This window comes from Schistocerca piceifrons, chromosome 3, assembly GCF_021461385.2.
Source record: "Schistocerca piceifrons isolate TAMUIC-IGC-003096 chromosome 3, iqSchPice1.1, whole genome shotgun sequence".
In the NCBI taxonomy this organism is placed as follows: domain Eukaryota; kingdom Metazoa; phylum Arthropoda; class Insecta; order Orthoptera; family Acrididae; genus Schistocerca; species Schistocerca piceifrons.
In genome coordinates this window covers 944222570-944241415 of record NC_060140.1, presented here as the reverse complement: position 1 = coordinate 944241415, position 18846 = coordinate 944222570, and the positions used below count along the sequence as shown (strand labels likewise).

The 18846-nt window shown below is 42.2% G+C and overlaps 1 protein-coding gene across 2 annotated transcripts in view; it reads left to right on the top strand.

Moving 5' to 3' along the window:
- The window catches only part of LOC124789972 (steroid transmembrane transporter SLC22A24-like), a 107207-nt gene extending 88572 nt beyond the window's left edge, over positions 1 to 18635 (top strand). For both annotated transcript variants that reach the window (XM_047257510.1, XM_047257511.1), the window contains exons 7-8: positions 6002 to 6216; positions 18197 to 18635. In XM_047257510.1, coding sequence (XP_047113466.1) covers positions 6002 to 6216; positions 18197 to 18414 — 433 coding nt within the window. In that variant the 3' untranslated portion in view covers positions 18415 to 18635. The remainder of the gene's footprint in view (positions 1 to 6001; positions 6217 to 18196) is intronic.
- Positions 18636 to 18846: the final 211 nt, after the last annotated feature.

Below are 18846 nucleotides of genomic sequence, written 5' to 3'. Positions count from 1 at the left end.
AACTTGGTTTGAGATAAAGCGCCGTTTACAGAGAGTTGAAAGACTTCTTGATAGGCAACTCATTCTGCTCTATAGATGAATATCTCAACAGGGACTGTCAGACCAGCTTAAGTAAAAATTCTGCTATGTTTCAGTTTTGACAACACTTGGTCACAGCAGTCAAGATCAGGTATCTGTATACGATAAATTTATTAAACGTGCATAACTATGTTTTATTCTGGCAGTGTATTAATCCTGTAAACATTAGCAACTCCATTTTACTGTAATATATTCATGTATTTTGACAATCTCCTGACAAATTGTGAGGATAATAAGTATTATATTCAAATATTTTATGTTATACTTTCTCCTCTGCGATGGCCAGCGGCTATTTCCATAGCAGTATGAAAGTATTTGTTCATTCCAGTAACTATCCTCTCTGCAAATATCACCGGGTTCTATGACCTTCAACTGGAGTCGGGAACGCAGTTACTAACTCCACGTTACCTGTACTGGTAGCCGTTAACTTCCAGAAAACGAGAACTGTGAGTGAATAACAATAACTACCGGAGATAAATACTGACCTCATAGTTATTTCCATAGTCGCTCTAATTCATATGGTAACTGTATTTGTACTACCTGCCCAAAACTAAATTGGCAAATAAGGCGGTGGCTCAAGGGAACGACCGTACATGTCAATGCGTGTACTGCAGCACTGTTAGCCACAACTCTTACATTAACTTCATTTAACTGTTTGTGCTGAAAGTAGCGATGGCGCACGAAATAGTACACAGTTCTATGAACAGATGGCGCGCTGTCTCACAGTTATTTCCATGACCTAGAGAACGCCCTCAAAATGGTCTATCCCTCTCCTTCGATGAGTTGACGCGCGAGTGTAGTAAGATCTTTGGGTCAACAGATGGCGCGAGGCACTATTGGCAGTTATTGAAATACCTGCCAGTATCAGGTGAGCGGTTATCGCAGTAACCGTTACTTCTCAGTAATCGGTTATTTCTATCAGTTAAGTTATTTTTTGCCACCTCTAGTAGCTGCCGCTGCTATCAATGCCATTGGCTCATTATAAGCGGCGACTTGGCTGAAGCGTCGCTGGCTGCCCGCTGCCCAGTGTAATCTGTATAGACGTTGTCGTCGAAGTTCGCTGATCGTTGGCCAGGTGGCACTGCGGTCAGGATACTTCGTAGTTTCTCCACGAGATGTCAGCTTCGGAGGCGTGTTGGTCGCTCGCTGCTCGATGTAGCATGTCTACGCCGTCGAAACTCTCACGCGGCTGGAACTGGTGCTGTGTCGAATTACTTCCTGACTGACGTTCTTTGACGCAGGTGCTGGGCTCCGTGCCGTCACTCAACAATAACGTTAGCCACTCGCATTATTGCCTACGTATAACATTATGGGTCCACATTAATTTTCGCGATTTTAAAACGGTTTACAGCCGGTTTCGTACGTAAAGACTCAGCACAAAAGTTCTTTGACACGCTTGTAATGAATATGCGATCAGTTACGTCGTGATAATGTCTACCCGTGTCTCTTGTTAATATTAACCTCGCACTGTCCCTGTCGTCCGATACTGCCAATTGCTTTTAATTATCAGGTGTTAGATCGTTCTACACTCCTGGAAATGGAAAAAAGAACACATTGACACCGGTGTGTCAGACCCACCATACTTGCTCCGGACACTGCGAGAGGGCTGTACAAGCAATGATCACACGCACGGCACAGCGGACACACCAGGAACCGCGGTGTTGGCTGTCGAATGGCGCTAGCTGCGCAGCATTTGTCCACCGCCGCCGTCAGTGTCAACCAGTTTGCCGTGGCATATGGAGCTCCATCGCAGTGTTTAACACTGGTAGCATGCCGCGACAGCGTGGGCGTGAACCGTATGTGCAGTTGACGGACTTTGAGCGAGGGCGTATAGTGGGCATGCGGGAGGCCGGGTGGACGTACCGCCGAATTGCTCAACACGTGGGGCGTGAGGTCTCCACAGTACATCGATGTTGTCGCCAGTGGTCGGCGGAAGGTGCACGTGCCCGTCGACCTGGGACCGGACCGCAGCGACGCACGGATGCACGCCAAGACCGTAGGATCCTACGCAGTGCCGTAGGGGACCGCACCGCCACTTCCCAGCAAATTAGGGACACTGTTGCTCCTGGGGTATCGGCGAGGACCATTCGCAACCGTCTCCATGAAGCTGGGCTACGGTCCCGCACACCGTTAGGCTGTCTTCCGCTCACGCCCCAACATCGTGCAGCCCGCCTCCAGTGGAGTCGCGACAGGCGTGAATGGAGGGACGAATGGAGGCGTGTCGTCTTCAGCGATGAGAGTCGCTTCTGCCTTGGTGCCAATGATGGTCGTATGCGTGTTTGGCGCCGTGCAGGTGAGCGCCACAATCAGGACTGCATACGACCGAGGCACACAGGGCCAACACCCGGCATCATGGTGTGGGGAGCGATCTCCTACACTGGCCGTACACCACTGGTGATCGTCGAGGGGACACTGAATAGTGCACGGTACATCCAAACCGTCATCGAACCCATCGTTCTACCATTCCTAGACCGGCAAGGGAACTTGCTGTTCCAACAGGACAATGCACGTCCGCATGTATCCCGTGCCACCCAACGTGCTCTAGAAGGTGTAAGTCAACTATCCTGGGCAGCAAGATCTCCAGATCTGTCCCCCATTGAGCATGTTTGGGACTGGATGAAGCGTCGTCTCACGCGGTCTGCACGTCCAGCACGAACGCTGGTCCAACTGAGGCGCCAGGTGGAAATGGCATGGAAAGCCGTTCCACAGGGCTACATCCAGCATCTCTACGATCGTCTCCATGGGAGAATAGCAGCCTGCATTGCTGCGAAAGGTGGATATACACTGTACTAGTGCCGACATTGTGCATGCTCTGTTGCCTGTGTCTATGTGCCTGTGGTTCTGTCAGTGTGATCATGTGATGTATCTGACCCCAGGAATGTGTCAATAAAGTTTCCCCTTCCTGGGACAATGAATTCACGGTGTTCTTATTTCAATTTCGAGGAGTGTATTATCCTGCAATTACGTCGTAATACAGTGTCCGAAGTTTTTTACGCATTTTCACAATGAAAACCATAACAAAGTACCGTTTATCGACAAAGGGTTTTTCACGAAATTTCTCAATTGTTCATACATACGTAAACTAATGAGAAGTTTTCGTTACCATTTAAACTTTTGCTGATTTTCTTAATACTGCCAATGTTCTTTCGCGATAAGCACACTTGAACCATGTACTGTTATTCTCCTCCTCTTATCACTTGTCCGAAAAATGCACACTGTTCTTTCATAGAACGCCACAATGAAACACTCCCTTTTTGAACTCAGCGTTATTGACTTGTGGATAACAGCATAGCAGTTTAGAATAGTTTGACCGTGTGCAACTGATAAAGGCTGATCTGTTAATATTTGAACGGAGAGTTGTTTCGTATCAAATCCAACAAAGTCAATTTGAATGTCAGGTAGCAATAACCGGTACATACTTTGTTGTTATGGTTCTATGTATATTGCCTAAACAGCACGAATGAGGAAGTTACTCTCTTCATCTGACAAAATAATAACGGTTAACTCATCAAAGGTCGCCTATTAATATCGTCACACACCAATATCCTTCATGTAGCACCAGCTGCACAATCCTCACTGCAATCCAAATCGTTGGTGTCCGGCGCGGTTATCGCGTAATCGCGGTACGCAAATGAAGACTTAAACATACCAACAAGTCATTCAGTTAATGCCATTTCCGTATTTGCTGGAGGTCACGCCCACGGCGCTGGGTGACACAGAGAGCCGTTAAACAATGATAAATGCGGACAGCCGTCTTGCCGAAATCCGCCCTGCTCGTTTAGTAGTCAACAACTTACTTTTTCGGGGTCTCAACACTGACTATTTTCTGGCGCACTCGGCTCTCGGCTATCGATAGTACCTACTGCGAGCTGTGTGAGGCAAAGATATATTGTTCTCCATATGTAAGAGGCGGTTGACTCCTTAAATGTTGCGCAATTCACGAGAATGCTGTCTGCCTGAAAATATCCTTCGTGTTAAAAACTGTTTATTATTCTTTACTTTTTACTCTACAGCTGACGGTTTATCAAATAGATGCAGTAAAAACTTACATTCATCGCAACACCATACCTGTTTTTCACTAGCAGTGTTATTTTGACGTGTGCATAAAATATCACTTACAAAATACAACATAAAATTCTATAACTACTTTCACTACATAAAATCCAACATATTATTATCATAGAAACTGTATTTCAATTAAAATCACCTTTAATTTCAACTGATTAACTGCATTAGTAGTGCAACACTATACGAGCAATTGTCGGTACTACTATATTTTGATGCAGTAATGACTCAGTTGAAAATAAACAGTAAATTTAATTACATCTGGCTTCTTTTGACTATTTTTTGCATTTATAACTTTCTTGTAATCGTGGTGAAGTGATAGAAAAAACCCTGCTAATGATTAATGACTAGTGTCAATTAAGTTTCTCTCGACAAGTTCATTCTTTGACTAAATGAAGTATAATGTTCCAAGAAGTTCCTAAGATGCTAGCATGCGAATTACACATCTACAAAACACTGCAGGATCTCACTTCGCTATGCGTTGTCTGTGGTGCAAAGTAGTGCTTATTATGAGTTCCATTATCGACAACAGGCTCTTCTTGATTAGTGTGCAGCTTGAATAAATTTGGCCCACACAATGTTCTTCATTGCTTCCAAAATCTTCTTGTGACCGTGTACTGTGCCCACATATTTGCTCGATCACTTATAATTTGCCTGGTCACATATCACAACATTTTCGACGCAAAACACTCTGGCATTTGTACTTCAACACATACGTCCGTTCCTCCAGGCAGATTCTTCGCAACTACTTCTCTGACTTCACCTCTGCGAACACGCCCAATCTTGCCAACAACGATATTGTTACTGTACTTTACACAATAGAAACTTCCCTGACATGGTCAGTGTATTTACTACAATGATTTGACGCGAATAATTCTCACTTATCCTGTCAACAAAAAAAATAAAATTTTCATAAACACTAATAACTGACAAAATTCATAAATACATGTATTTTCAAAAAATGGTTATGAGATCGAGAAATCAAGGTAGCTGAAATGTATGTGAGGTAGTGAGTTGAAGTGTTTCAAGTTCTCACAGGAGAACGCGTCAGATGAGCTGGCATGCATCACCACTGCCCAGGGTGACTGACAGAAAGTGTGCAGGCGCTCAACGTCTGTTTTAATGTCCACTAGTGATCTGTCATGACGTCATGTTCCGTGCTCGCGCCCTCAGGGCGTCCAATCATCTGTGGTTGCAGAGTTGCAGCATCACCTGTATCGCCATCTATGGGGCCATTGTTATGTACAGAAGGGAAACACCTATCATTCTCCTATCTCATTTACACCAGTCTATTTCTCGATCTTAGTGCATACACTGAAGTACGTGTAGAAGGCGTGGGAGCGGCTTGCTCACCTTGTCACGTGACTTTTCCCTTCTTACTCCCCCCACCAGTTAGAGACTGACACCTGTACAGATGCTTTACAACAGCATAATTTTCAAATCTTCTTGAAAATGGTCTGGATGCGAAGGCTACATTCGGTCATGAACTTAAGTAATGTATATATTAGGAAACAGAGCGTCCTTAAATTAATAGAACTGATAATTAACATTATTGTAGCTACTAAGAACATCAGATCAAGAGGGCTTGTTTAGAAAGAAGCATCAGACTGGCCGTCTATTTTTACATGGATCTGATATCGAGGGTACCTAAAAACCAATGTAGAAGTTTTGTAAGTCTTTATGTATGATGATGGTAAAATCGTATTTTTAAGTTCACTTTTGGTACAGATATAGCTTAATGACAATTTCTAATCAGACTTTACAATAAAGACTGTGTCGTAAGCCCATTTAAAGGAGTCTGTGCATGTTGATTTGTTAGTGGATATGGAATAATGTGCGCATTTCTGGTCGTTACCAGGTCGGTACACCTGCTGACAATGTACTCACCGGTGATAGCAGTGAGCCGACTGAGCGCGAACCCTTTCCTGGGGATAGTGGCTCAGGGTGCGGCCAAGTTCACTGCATACTACCTGGTGAACTACTTTGGAGCGACGTTCGGTCGCCGTTGGCCCGGCGTGGCCAGTGCACTCTTGGCTGCAATGGCCTGTGTCCTCATCTTCTGCCTGCTGACTGGTGAGCTGCGACCATGTCTCTCTGCTGATTTAGCCTCTATCTTATCTAAAAATTGGATGAAAATCGTAAGACAGATCACAGTTAGTTGTCAATAGTCAGAGAAGACTGCTGTGATAACCAAGTGGGTCAACTATGAGATCAGTACAGATGGAGCACATCCAGGAATGTTCGCTTCTCTGTTGCTCATAGACTGTGGCAATTAAGAACCACAGGTTAGATATTGACGAAATTCAATAATAAATGGCCATGTACAGTAATGCGCGATTATGGCCGACATGCGCTGTTACACATTCTAAGGTTTGGGCTGCCATCCCCATCGCAAATTTCGTAGGGTGGAAGGGTTGTACTGCAGTTGATTCTCCTTGGCTTAATGGAATAGTAGACATTTTGCTTTCAGCAAGGGGTAAATTACTTAGTTACCCATTTACAGGAATAAGTCACTGCAGGTAATCGAACTGATCACGAATGGGATAGAATATTTTATGAGGGGATACAATACAACAAACGAGAAAACAATATACTGCCATAACTCGACTCAACAAATACTCAAATATACTGATTAATACACTGTACAGCTATCAGCTACAGAGCTAGTCCATAAATTTAATCAGCATGAGAACGGAAAAAATGCCAACGGTATGATTCACGATTATATAAACACAAATCTACTGAAATTTAATCTAAATCATGAAGCAAGTAATCGCTAAGTGAATATTCAGCTGCTTCGTCGATGGGGGAGAACAAAAATAGGGCAAAAAAAAATAGAAGTAAAGACATGCCAGTTATGGGTAAAAGACCGTTTGGTGGAGCTAGACGGTTGTCTTAGTGGTTTACAACTTCTATTTGTTGTCTGTTGTTGGGCGACAGGTATTTTAGTACATGGGATGAGATCTATTCGAACTGATAGGGACAGGTTAACAGCTTCATCTATCACAATCTACCCTATAATTTCCTAGTCCAGTATCATGGGAACATGGAATCTGTGAGAGTAACTGTTGATGCAAGTACAATATATAGCTGCAAAATCTAACCTGATTTGAAAGTGGAGACGATCAGCAGTTCATAATTAAATACAAGCCCGGAAAAATGGATTCAACCCAAAAATCCTTGCTGAGAAAATGTACGAAAACTTATAATTACGAGTATAAGTTATTTTTGTTGTAAGCAGCTGATGTTGTTTACTATGATTACACATGAAGTGGTTGTTTAAGAAACAGTAAGAAATTCAGTTACAAGAGATGAACAAACTAACTTTACAAATTAAGCACTATTTTGGTAGTAACGAAGAGTAAATGACGACATATAATAAAATGAAGTTTTCTTGTAATATGCATCTGTTTGAAAATCTGGACTACCCCACTCAATTTGCTATGACAGTCATCTGAGATGAATACTCAAAATTAATCAATTTTATCAGACAACATCTGAAAATTGGAACCCATTTTATTTTAGGGTTCACTTTAATTAAAAGAAATACAAAGACTATTTACTGTCAGAAGATGCAAAACATACATTATATGTTATATCACAGTAAGTAATTAGCTTTATAGACACACATTATTACTGTGTGTGCTGAAACGAAAAATTGTGATAAAATATGATAGAACCACACAAAAAGATTACAAGGAATAAATGTTACTATTGATGCCTTTGTATCTTTTTTTAATATTGAAAATTCTTTAGAATATGTGCAGAATTTATAGTATTGATACATTATTCGATCATCGGTTTATTTATTCGCAATTTGCCAAACACTTGTCAGATATGCATTTAAGGATAGTATCTTCCAGTCATTATTGTTAAATTGCATGATGTGTTGCGATACAAGTATAAGAAATTTATGGGTTGTATACTTATCAATTAATTGCCTAGTCCAATGAACACACTATTTATTTTAAGGTAATTATGGTACCTTTAAGTCCTTGTTACTCAGCGTTTTGAGCTTTTAAAAACGTGAAGTAACTGTAGTTTCACTTAACAAGAGCGAAAATGGTTGAAGTAAAATAAGGAGAAGTAAAATGGTGCACTAGCTTTGATTTTAGGTTTTAGCGTAAACTGTTCACACAGAAATATATAATACTATGACTGTCAATAACCCAGACAGAATATAATGTAAATGTAAACAAAAATATTGAGCAATTTCGAACAAACTGGTTTAAGAAGAGGTGTATTATATCAACAAAGGAATCCAACCATTTAAGAGAAAATGGAATACTGGATTTGAAATTTGATTAACAAAACCATACTGATCAAATTTCAACTGTTACCATCAAATTATGAACGTATGTCTGAAAACTGTAGAAAAATGAAGTAAAGGGTCAAAAGGAGTTGCATATATCATGAATTACAGGATGGGTTTATTTATCAGCTGTTTCTTCACACCTATGTATGTGCATGTCAGGCTGGATTTACATGTCTACCTCAGAAGTACAGTAACACAAATAGCTAAAACCGAAACTGCACCAACAAAGTTTGCAAAATTCACAGACAGATGGAGCACATAATCTATCTTCCACTCTGTTAGAGTAAGGTTGTGGTGTTCCTGTTAAATCGCTGGTCCAGGGTAAGATCAGAATGTTAATAGGATAGCTCAATCTATTGCTGGCAAGTAAATGTATGTCTCTTCCTCAGAACTGAACATACAAAAATTCCCGTTTTGTGCAGCGCACATCGCGGGTGCAGGCATAGTGGTGGCGACCATGCTGATGCAGTTCAGCACCATTGCCAACATGGGCATGGCAAACCTGCAGAGCATCGAGGTGCACCCCACGTGTCTCCGCCAGATCGCCACGAGTGTCGAGTGGGCAGTTGCCGGGGTTGCCATGTCTTCCCTGCCCTACCTGGCTTTGATGGTATGTGAAATGTAAGATGTTGCACATCAGTAGTTAGAAAAATAAGCCTTCTATCTATCTATCTATATCCGAATCCCGCTCCAGCTACTGCTGGGTCTGGGTGCTGACGAGTCCTCTCCATTTGGCTCGGTCCTCCCACCACTTTTCTTCCTCCACTTGCTGCCTGGTCACACCTCTCCTTTCAAAAGATATTCTCACTCCCATTTTCCACCGTGTTCTTGGGCGCCCTCTAGGTCTTTTCCCATCCATCTTTAGTTCTTCCATAATTTTGGGGAGTCTCTGCCCATGCATCCTCTTAACATGCCCATACCACCTTAATCTCTTTCTTTCAATTTCTTCTCTCATACTTTCTTGTTTGAGGTCCTTTCTAATCTCTACAGACCTTACTCTGTCCATTCTTGTTTTTCCCTTAACTGCTCTGAGAAATTTCATTTTCCCTGCTGGCAGTCTGCTCCAGTCCCTTTCTTTCATTGTCCATGTTTCTCCACCATAGGTGACAATAGGGAAGTAATAATTCTTATACATCAGGAGTTTTGCTCTTTATGAAACTTCATTATTCCAAATCAGATGTTTTATTGTTTGGTAGAAATTGCCTCCCTTCTGTAACCTCCTATTAATTTCGTTAGTTATTCTTCCATCTCTAGATATTTCATTCCCTAAATAAGTGAAACTTTCTACCACTTTGAGGGGTTCTCCATTCAAGGTAATATTTCCATTGATTCCTTTCTCTCTTCCAAATACCATTACTTCACTCTTATCTTTATTTATTTTTAATACATACCTTTTCATTATTTCCTTCCACGCATCAAGCTGTAACTGTGCATGTACCTCTTTATCACCCCATATTACCATATCATCTGGAAAAATCATCTTTTTGTCTTTTTCTTTTACTATATCTTTAACTGCCCTATTCATTCCCTCAATCACAACATTAAAAAGTGCAGGAGATAGAATACTTCCTTGCTTAAGTCCTCGTCTTATTTCGCAGTGTTCAGAGTTCCCCAATGGTGCTCTAATTCTACAATTGTGGCCTCTGTACATCGTCTTTATAACATTAATGTATCCATCTTCTATATCTATCTTCTTCAGTTCTTCCCAGAGTCTTTCCCTGTCAACTGAGTCATATGCCTTTTCTATGTCTATAAAAACCATTACCACCCTTTTGTTATACTCCCAACTTTTTTCCATCATTTGACGGATAGAAAATATCAGATCGATTGTGCTCCTTCCTTTCCTAAACCCATGCTGTTCTTCACTTGTTCCCATCTTCAAGAAAGGCAATAAAAGACTTTGTAAAAACTACAGAGGAATAACCCTCATGAGTCATACAGCCAAGATTTTTGAAAGAATTTTACTAAATCGAATAAGTGAAAAGATAGAAAAGGAACTGAGTGAAGAAAAAATAAGCCTTACTGCTCGGTTACAAGGTTGTTCATCCAAATTCAGTAGCCGACGCTGCAGGAGAGGTGTTTTGGACCATACAAAGGTACGTTAAAATTTTGAGAGCACATGATCAAAGAAGAGTGAAGTACAACATTAGTTCCTCCGACACACACTATCTGAACTATCCGGACACCCCTCTGTAATGCGAAATTGACCCCTAGATGTCACGAGAAGCAGACGCGCCAATATAAAACGAGGCGAGGAGTATTGTGTTGTCAGTAGAGAAACAGTAACAGCTGAATTTGACTTTCAGAAGAGTTCAGTGCTTCGATCGTGGACAGTCATTGGCTATTACCTGAGTAGCGTATCATCAGGGACATTTCAACTCTTCTAAAGCTGCCTATGTTGACTGTTGGTGATGTGATTGTGAAGTGGAAACGCGAAGGAACGATCGCAGCTAAACCAAAATCAGACAGATCAGACCTCATATACTGATGGACAGGGACCATCGAGCATTATGGAGGGTGGTCGAAAGAAATCGGTGGAAGTACTCACTTGGGAGTTTCAAAGTGATTTCAGCAATTCAGCTAGCACAGTGACTGCACATATGGAGTCAAAAGAATGGAATACAGTTGTCGACCAGGTGTTCGTAATCCATCTGTTTACATATTCAGTTCTAAGTGACACTCGGCGTGGTGTAAAGAATGACACCACTGGACACTCGATGACTGGAGACGAGTAATTTGGAGTGATGGATCACGCTACACCCTGTGACTATCCGATGGGAGGGTTCGGGTTTGGCGAATGCCTCGAGAACGTTATCTGCCGTCAATGTCTAACGCCAACAGAGAAGTATGGAGGAGGTGGTGCTACCAGATTGGGTGGGGGGTCGTTTTCCGTGGTTATGGTGTGGTCCCCTTACTACGTTTAAGGAAACCATTGTATACGGTGTACAGTAGCGCAATAGTTCAGAAACGATGACTGGATCAACATGACAATTCACCTTGTCATAAACCAATGTCTGTGAAGCAATGGTTTGTAGACAGATTCATTCCTGAAATGGACTGACCTGCCCAAAGTCCAGACCTGAATTCAACAGAACACTTTTGGAATCTGATAGTACTTCGACTTCGCTCCAGATCTTCTCTGGTTTCGGCTATTGAGGAAGGATGGGTTGCCATTCCTCCACATACGTTCAAACTACTCATTGAAAGTGTCCTCATTGGAAAGGGTGAAGGGAGGACACATCCATTATTAACTTCCACTTATAGGTGTCGGAATACTTTTGATAAAACAGTGTAAATCTCGTGAAAAAAAACATTGCGTTAGTATCAGAGATACTGTATTCGAGTCCATTCCGAGATGTATCGGCAGTAATTCTGCCGGAGCGCCATTCTGAACTGTAGCAGGAGAGAGTGACACCACAATATCGTTTTGAGATGTTCATATAAATATGGATATAGCAGATTGATGCAATTATTGTCGCTTACATTCCCTTAACATGAGGTAAACAATGGTCTCCATTGACGATGAATCTGATACCAAGTGTGACGAAATCAAAACGACAGATCAGATATGTCTCAGAAAATCCAAAGCAAGTGTGATCACTTTGTTGTAAATTTTCAACCAGTATAATAACGAATTTGAGACGAGAACTGTAAAAGTTTAGATGATAGGTCCAATGCGACGGATAAATTCCAAAAAATAACGATACCTTTCTGTTAGATCTATTTCTCTGTCGTTGATACTTTTCATAAACCAGCGTAAAAAATAAGGATCACATCTTCATTGCCATCAAGTTTGTCTGGCGATGTAGAATTTAAACCTGTCCTATTGCCCTGGATGGGATGGAAAAAGAAGATTTACAATTCTCGGAGTATTCTATTTTCCTGAAGTTCAGCGAGTTGTTTGTACATCGCCTGATAATTCAGCTGTACTGGATTTCTGTACATTTGGGGAAATACTGGGTGGTCACAACTAAACTGGCAGTGTTCCTAGCGCTGCAGTGCTGGCTATATACTCGTATATCACAGGACGTTGAAACATTGTAGGTGTATCCATCAGCCGGTGCGCTCGCGGAGTGTGCTAAAAAATAATAGTTCCATTTTCCGCCACCAGGTGAAAATATGGAGCTATAAGCAGCCAGAATGTGATGTAGGTGCAGGGAAAGAATATTTCCTAGCCACATTCATGAACGTGTAAAACTGGTCCAATTTTGAAGAGCACTATTGTGGAAACGGGTGATCCCAAAAATATGCGGATGGTCTCATTCAATGCAGAATTTCATGCCCTACAATTTTTAATTCCACTACGGTGTCGATATTGTGAGTTATTTACGAGATATAATCACAAAACCGAAAAAATATCCCATTTTTCGGGTACATTTTTGCCCCCGCCACTTTTCCACAATTCCGCCGAGGGGGAAAACCTAGGATAGTCGTACTGGGACACAAACGAAGCCATTAAAACAATAAAACCTTTTGTAGCAATTCTACTGGACTACATGTCATCCAGTTCTGTGCATGCCACAAAACGAAGGGCGAAGTCATGACGTTGTAGCCTATCTTGGAGCTTCATTTTTTGCACATTCTGAATCTCGTAGGGATACCATTGTAAAATGCGCCGCAAAATCTTTAGAACAATAGGCCAGGGAAGAGAGAATTTCTGTGATAGCTTGAGCGGTGGATGCTAATAAAGCGAGTGCTGCATTTCATCAACAACTGCCATGGGAATGGGCTGCTTCCCTTTCCCATCTGCACCACCATTGTTCACCTGTTTCTTCAAGTTAATTGATCGTATTCCTTAGCCCATTTGCTATCATGGGGCCTCTTCACAGCTGTTCCTATCGGTGATATACTCACCCTGCAGCGATGTTGTTTCTGTCGTTGTGATAAAACAACTTTATCAGCAGTGTACGTCTTTTTCTCAACGGCCACTGCGTTTCATATACCCTTTACACCAATTACCACTTCATAAAAGAAATCAACACGCATCGCCTAGCGACGTACAGCATATTGACGTCGAAACAACAGACATTTCACATTCTGACTCCTTACAGTGCCATATTTTCAACTGGTGGCAGAAAGTAGAACTACAGGTTTGTTTTTTTCTGGATGCTTTGCAAGCTCAACGATTAATGGACGTACCTACGATGTTTCAGCGTCCAGCAACGTGTACAACCTGCACTGCAGCTCTTGGAACACGATCACTATAATTATACCCACCGGGTACTTGTTTTAGCACCCAATTATACCCACCGGGTACTTGTTTTAGCACCCTTATATGGAACGGTCAATAAATAATTTATAACTGTGCATTTGTTGGATAATAATGGAAATACGTCATTCTCTAGTTGACATCAAGATCTACAGAGGGTTAGCTGCCCTCTGTAATGAAAAAGAAAAAAAAAAAAACAGAGTGAATGGACCAACGACGAACTTCAGCGAGTATCACGGGACGTCCGCCTCGAACTATTGCAACGAACAAAATGAGCTAAAAAAAAAAAAGTAGTTAGCTCTCGCGCTTAGGAAGAAGGACGTGTGCGAGGCGAGGGTTCGAATCCAGCTACAGTGACTGCTAGTTCTCGATCTATGTCTTTCCCGTCACCCGTGAAATTATGTATTTTATATGACATTTGAGAGCTAATATAATGAAAAAAATAATCCCACGTGCACTTTCGTGAAGTTGTTGTGAATCTCTTATGTTATTTGACTGTTTACTATTTTTAATTACATTTTCAACGACGGGGTACGGGCTTGGAAAGCCTAGGCAAAACTCGATAAATAATGATGCGAGTGACGTTATTCACGGTCACTAATATAGTAAATCACAATGAGTCAGAATACAAGAGTGATGTACAGTTACTCGTCGGATGTTCTCTCGAGATCACATGTTGCAGGATGGTGTTTGTCATACAGACGTGGAAAACAAATTGAAATGGTACCTACTACTTCGAATGAATTCAGTTTTCCAGCATTTACAGGGAATATTCAGTGTTTCTAAGGAAAAGCATACCTCATTGACATTTTGAAAAATTTCTCTTTCTTGCGATAGTTTGGATGCAAACTGTGCGTAACGCGACATTTTCGCAAATATCGGTGCTGGAAACTGTTGATGTACAATGGAATGTAATTAAAGTTGTTATGTAGTCAAATAACATGAAACGTACTAAAACTCCATGGAAATACACTTGGTTTTTTTTAGTTACATAACCTCTCAAATGTCATATAAGTTAAGTAATATGACCAGTGATGAACGAAATAGATTAAGGAATAAGTCTGAGCAGGAGCCGAATCGTCGCCTCATACATGTTCGTCTTCGAAGCTCGAATGCTAATCACTTGACTACCACGAATTCGAACGACCAGCACCTTCGTACAGGTACATCAGTTACATAATCGATGCGTAAAAAATTCTCTTGAGATTTTCTCGGAATTTCCACAATAGTACATCTTGCTACTCTCGCATTTTGTTGTTTTAGTGGCCTCCTAAAGACACACAAAGTTTGAAGTAAATCTGTGATCCCAACTTCATGGCCTTACCTGGTTAGTATTTTCAGTGAGTATTTTGAGCTTCAGTTTTAACGTAGTCAGTTCGTAGGTCATTTTGCAGTTGTGAAATAGAGGGCGATCCATACAAATCTGATCTCCTTCCTCCAAAAGCTCGTAAATACGGGGAAGTTGACTGGGAGAACTAGAAGTACCGCCCGTTGTTGGCAAGTTGACCTTCGTTTCTGCGCTTGTTGTTCTTTGTCCGGCGTTATGCCGCGCTTGCTCGGCTCGTGTTAGTTCGCTGGTAGCCTCGTTGGTCACGGTTTGTGAAGTCTAGTGAGTGTGTAGTTCGAGCAAATCAGTGATTCGTTCGCAGACTTTAACTGGCAGGAAAATGCTTTACACACTTCGAGAACGAGTTTCCATTGTGAAAGTACATTGAAAGACAAAGTCATTGGTTACAACAGCCAGAAGGAATTCAATTTGCGCGATGTTCCAGCAAAGCTAGCAATTTTGTCAATTGTACGAAAGTTGTAGACGACTGATGGAGTAAAGTGTGTCAGTTGTAAACATAAACAGTCGTTGAATGAAGAGGTTATTGATAATGTTCAAAGACACTGGAAGTACTCTCCAAGGAATTCATTTCGTCGATTGAGCCAGGATAGAGCTCCGAAGAAATCGTCATTGCGAGCATACAGAGTGAACTTCTTGCAAGCGTGCAAGAAACAGATCATGAGAAAAGAATGCATTACTGTCGATAGTTTCAGGGGTTGCTTATTCAGCAGCCTCTGCATAACTTAGTTTACGGATGAGGCATGGTTGCATCTTCCAGGTTACATCAACACGCGTTAACTGGTGTTAACCCCCATATCATCCACGAAACACCACTGCATGATGAAAAGGTCAGTGTGTGGTGCTCGGTGTCAGCTTCCAGGAGTGATGGCCCCATTTTCTTTGATATGACTGAAGACTCTACAGTTTATACGGACATCTTCAATACATTTGTGGAGCAGCTGGATGACATCGAACTTATAAAAGCTTAGTTACAAGATGGAGCAGCGTGCCGCACGCCTAGCGCTTCCATGTAACTTGTAACAAGTGTCCATGATGGCCGAACAACCGACCCCCCCCCCCCCCCCACTTTCCCCCGCACTTGTGGCGGCATCTTAAAAGCTGAGTGTACAGTCATAGACCACGGACGACTGCATAACTTCAAGGGGCCAAGGCACCCGAAGTAAGCAATACTGGCGAGGATACATTTCACATAATGCATGGAATACAGTGAAAAGAATGCACTAGTGCACTTGCACATCTCTGCTGGTGAAGGGCACTTCCAGCATTTGCTGTGAGGAATTTGCATGTACGAGGGGGGACGCAAAAGTAACCTGAATCGTAATGCTGCACATCGTGTACTTATAGTAGCAGGTTGCGCCGCCAGAGGGTTGTAGTAGGATCTCTGCTGAGTCATTCTGCCGCGCGGCGTCACCCAACAGTGAGAAGTGTGGTTTCTTTGGCAGTTCTTTGAGTGTGCATGCAGTGAAGACGTGACACGAGGAAATGGCTAGTTCTTACGAACAACTTGCGGCAGTGAAGTTTTGTTTCTTGCTCGGCAAGAACGCAGCAGAAACTGTTGCGATGATTCAGACAGCCTACAAAGACCACGCTCTTAGTAAACTGCAAGTGTACGAATGGTTTTCTCGCTTTAAAAAGGGAGAAATGGTGGTTGAAGATCAGCCCCCATTCCAATCGACCTTCAATTGCTTAAAGCGAAGACAACATCGACAAAATCCGTGATCTCATCAGTGAAGATCGACGCAGGACAATCGACCAACTCGAGAACTTGTCCAAGTTGTCCTGGAGCTCAATTCAGCGCATCTTGACCATCGATTTGGGGATGTGAAGAGTGGCAGCAAAATTCGTGCCAAAGCTTCTTACTGGATATCAAAGGGATCATCGCGTTCAAGCCTGTCTCGAAATGAAGGACGCTTTCAAAGATGATTCACATTTTTTCAACAAAATCATTACCGGTGATGAGTCATAGTGCTATGGGTACGATCCAGAAAGTAAACAACAGTCATCAGAATGGAAGTCACCTGGCTCACCTCGACCAAAAAAAGCTCGACAAGTGAAATCCGTATGTGAAAACGATGTTGATCTGTTTTTTTGACATCAAAGGGATCGTACACTCTGAATTTGTCCCTGAAAACCAGACAGTAAGCCAACAATTCTATTTGGAGGTTATGAAACGGCCTTGTGGGCTTTGTGGGATTCTGGTGTGTGGTTCCTCCATCACGACAACGCTCCTGCGTGCACGGCTCTCACTGTTTGCCAGTTTTTGGCCTCAACGAAGACGACTACCTTGACCCACGCGCCCCATTCGCCGGATTTAGCACCTTCGGACTTCTTCGTATTCCCGAGGATGAAAAGAGACTTGAGAGGCAAGCGTTTTGCGGATGTGCGAGACATAAAACGCAATGTCATGAAAGTGCTAGGAGGTATGAAAGAGGACGAATTTAAAAGGTGCTTCGAACACTGTAATGAATGTTTGGACAAGTGTATTAATGCTAATGGAGAGTACTTCGAAGGAGATTAAGGTTGTATTTGAAAACAATAAAGTATATGCTTTCTAGAAAGAAATTCCGGTTATTTTTGGGTCCCCCCCTCGTATGTATGTATGTATGTATGTATGTATGTATGATATTCATCATCTCCTAAAATTGCAAATGTGTCCCGTTATTGGTTCAGAAGTTCTAAGTTATTAAAGTAGCTCATGTTTATACGGGTCGAAGTGTATGTCGATGTAGGTGCGAAGGCATGGCAGGATTGCAAATTAAAGAGTATACAAATGTTGAAGTCTAGTTTGCAGATAGTTTAGGATCTGATTAGGTGTTCACTGTATGTTAGGAGAGGTGGGAATTTGATGAGGGGGTAGAGGGAAACTAAACAGATGTTGAAAGGGAGAACAGAGTGCATGACGCTCAAGCATTTAGAGCGAGTAATAGAACGTTGGTGGAGAGTACATCCGTGCAACACTGGCATAGCAAACTATAGGTCAGATCATGGTACATGTGGAAGATAGAGCAGGAGTGCAATCACCTTTTTGCCCAGTTAATATATTTTGTAATCTCAGTCTGGTGCGGGCTTTCTGTTGGATGGTTAGCAAGGGGTTTTTAGAGTCGTAATAATTCACGTGGAAACATATTTGTGATTGGCGTCTTTCATTCTCACTACTTACAAATATCTTTTCCTTTCACAGGACGACAAGCGACTTCCCTTCGCCATCCTCGCAGCCCTGAACTTGGTGGTAGCGTTTTCCGTGTCGTTCCTGCCGGAATCTGCGCTTCAGCGATTGCCGGAGACGTTAAGGGACGGTGCAGTCTTTGGCAGAGGACAGCCTTACTGGAGCTGGAAACCCAAACCGACACCAGAGTACGCCAAGGGCTAAAACAGCTACAGAAGTTCCTTTTAGTTTAGAAGGAATGTTAATGCGATGCTGGCAACCTTCGAGTTCTGTTTACTGACGTCGCGCCTGTCTTACTCGGCCTGCTATGAACGAATAACAGTGCACTTCGAGCTCTATTTCTAATCTGTAAACAGTTTCACGAAAATTAAGCCTGACCTGAATTAGATTATAACTGATGGCCGTTCTATCCAGTAAATGCTACACGCCAAAATAAACTGACATGGAAACCGCACCTACTGAGTTACACCCCCCCCCCCCAAAAAAAACCCTCACAATAGACTAAAACTACATATTGCACTCCTGTTGTTGTGTGTCCAGAGAATGGTTTGATGCAGCTCTCCATGCTACTCTATCCTGTGCAAGCTTCTTCATCTCCCAGTACCTACTGCAACCTACATCCTTCTGTATCTATTGAGTGTATTCATCTCTTGGTCTCCCTCTAC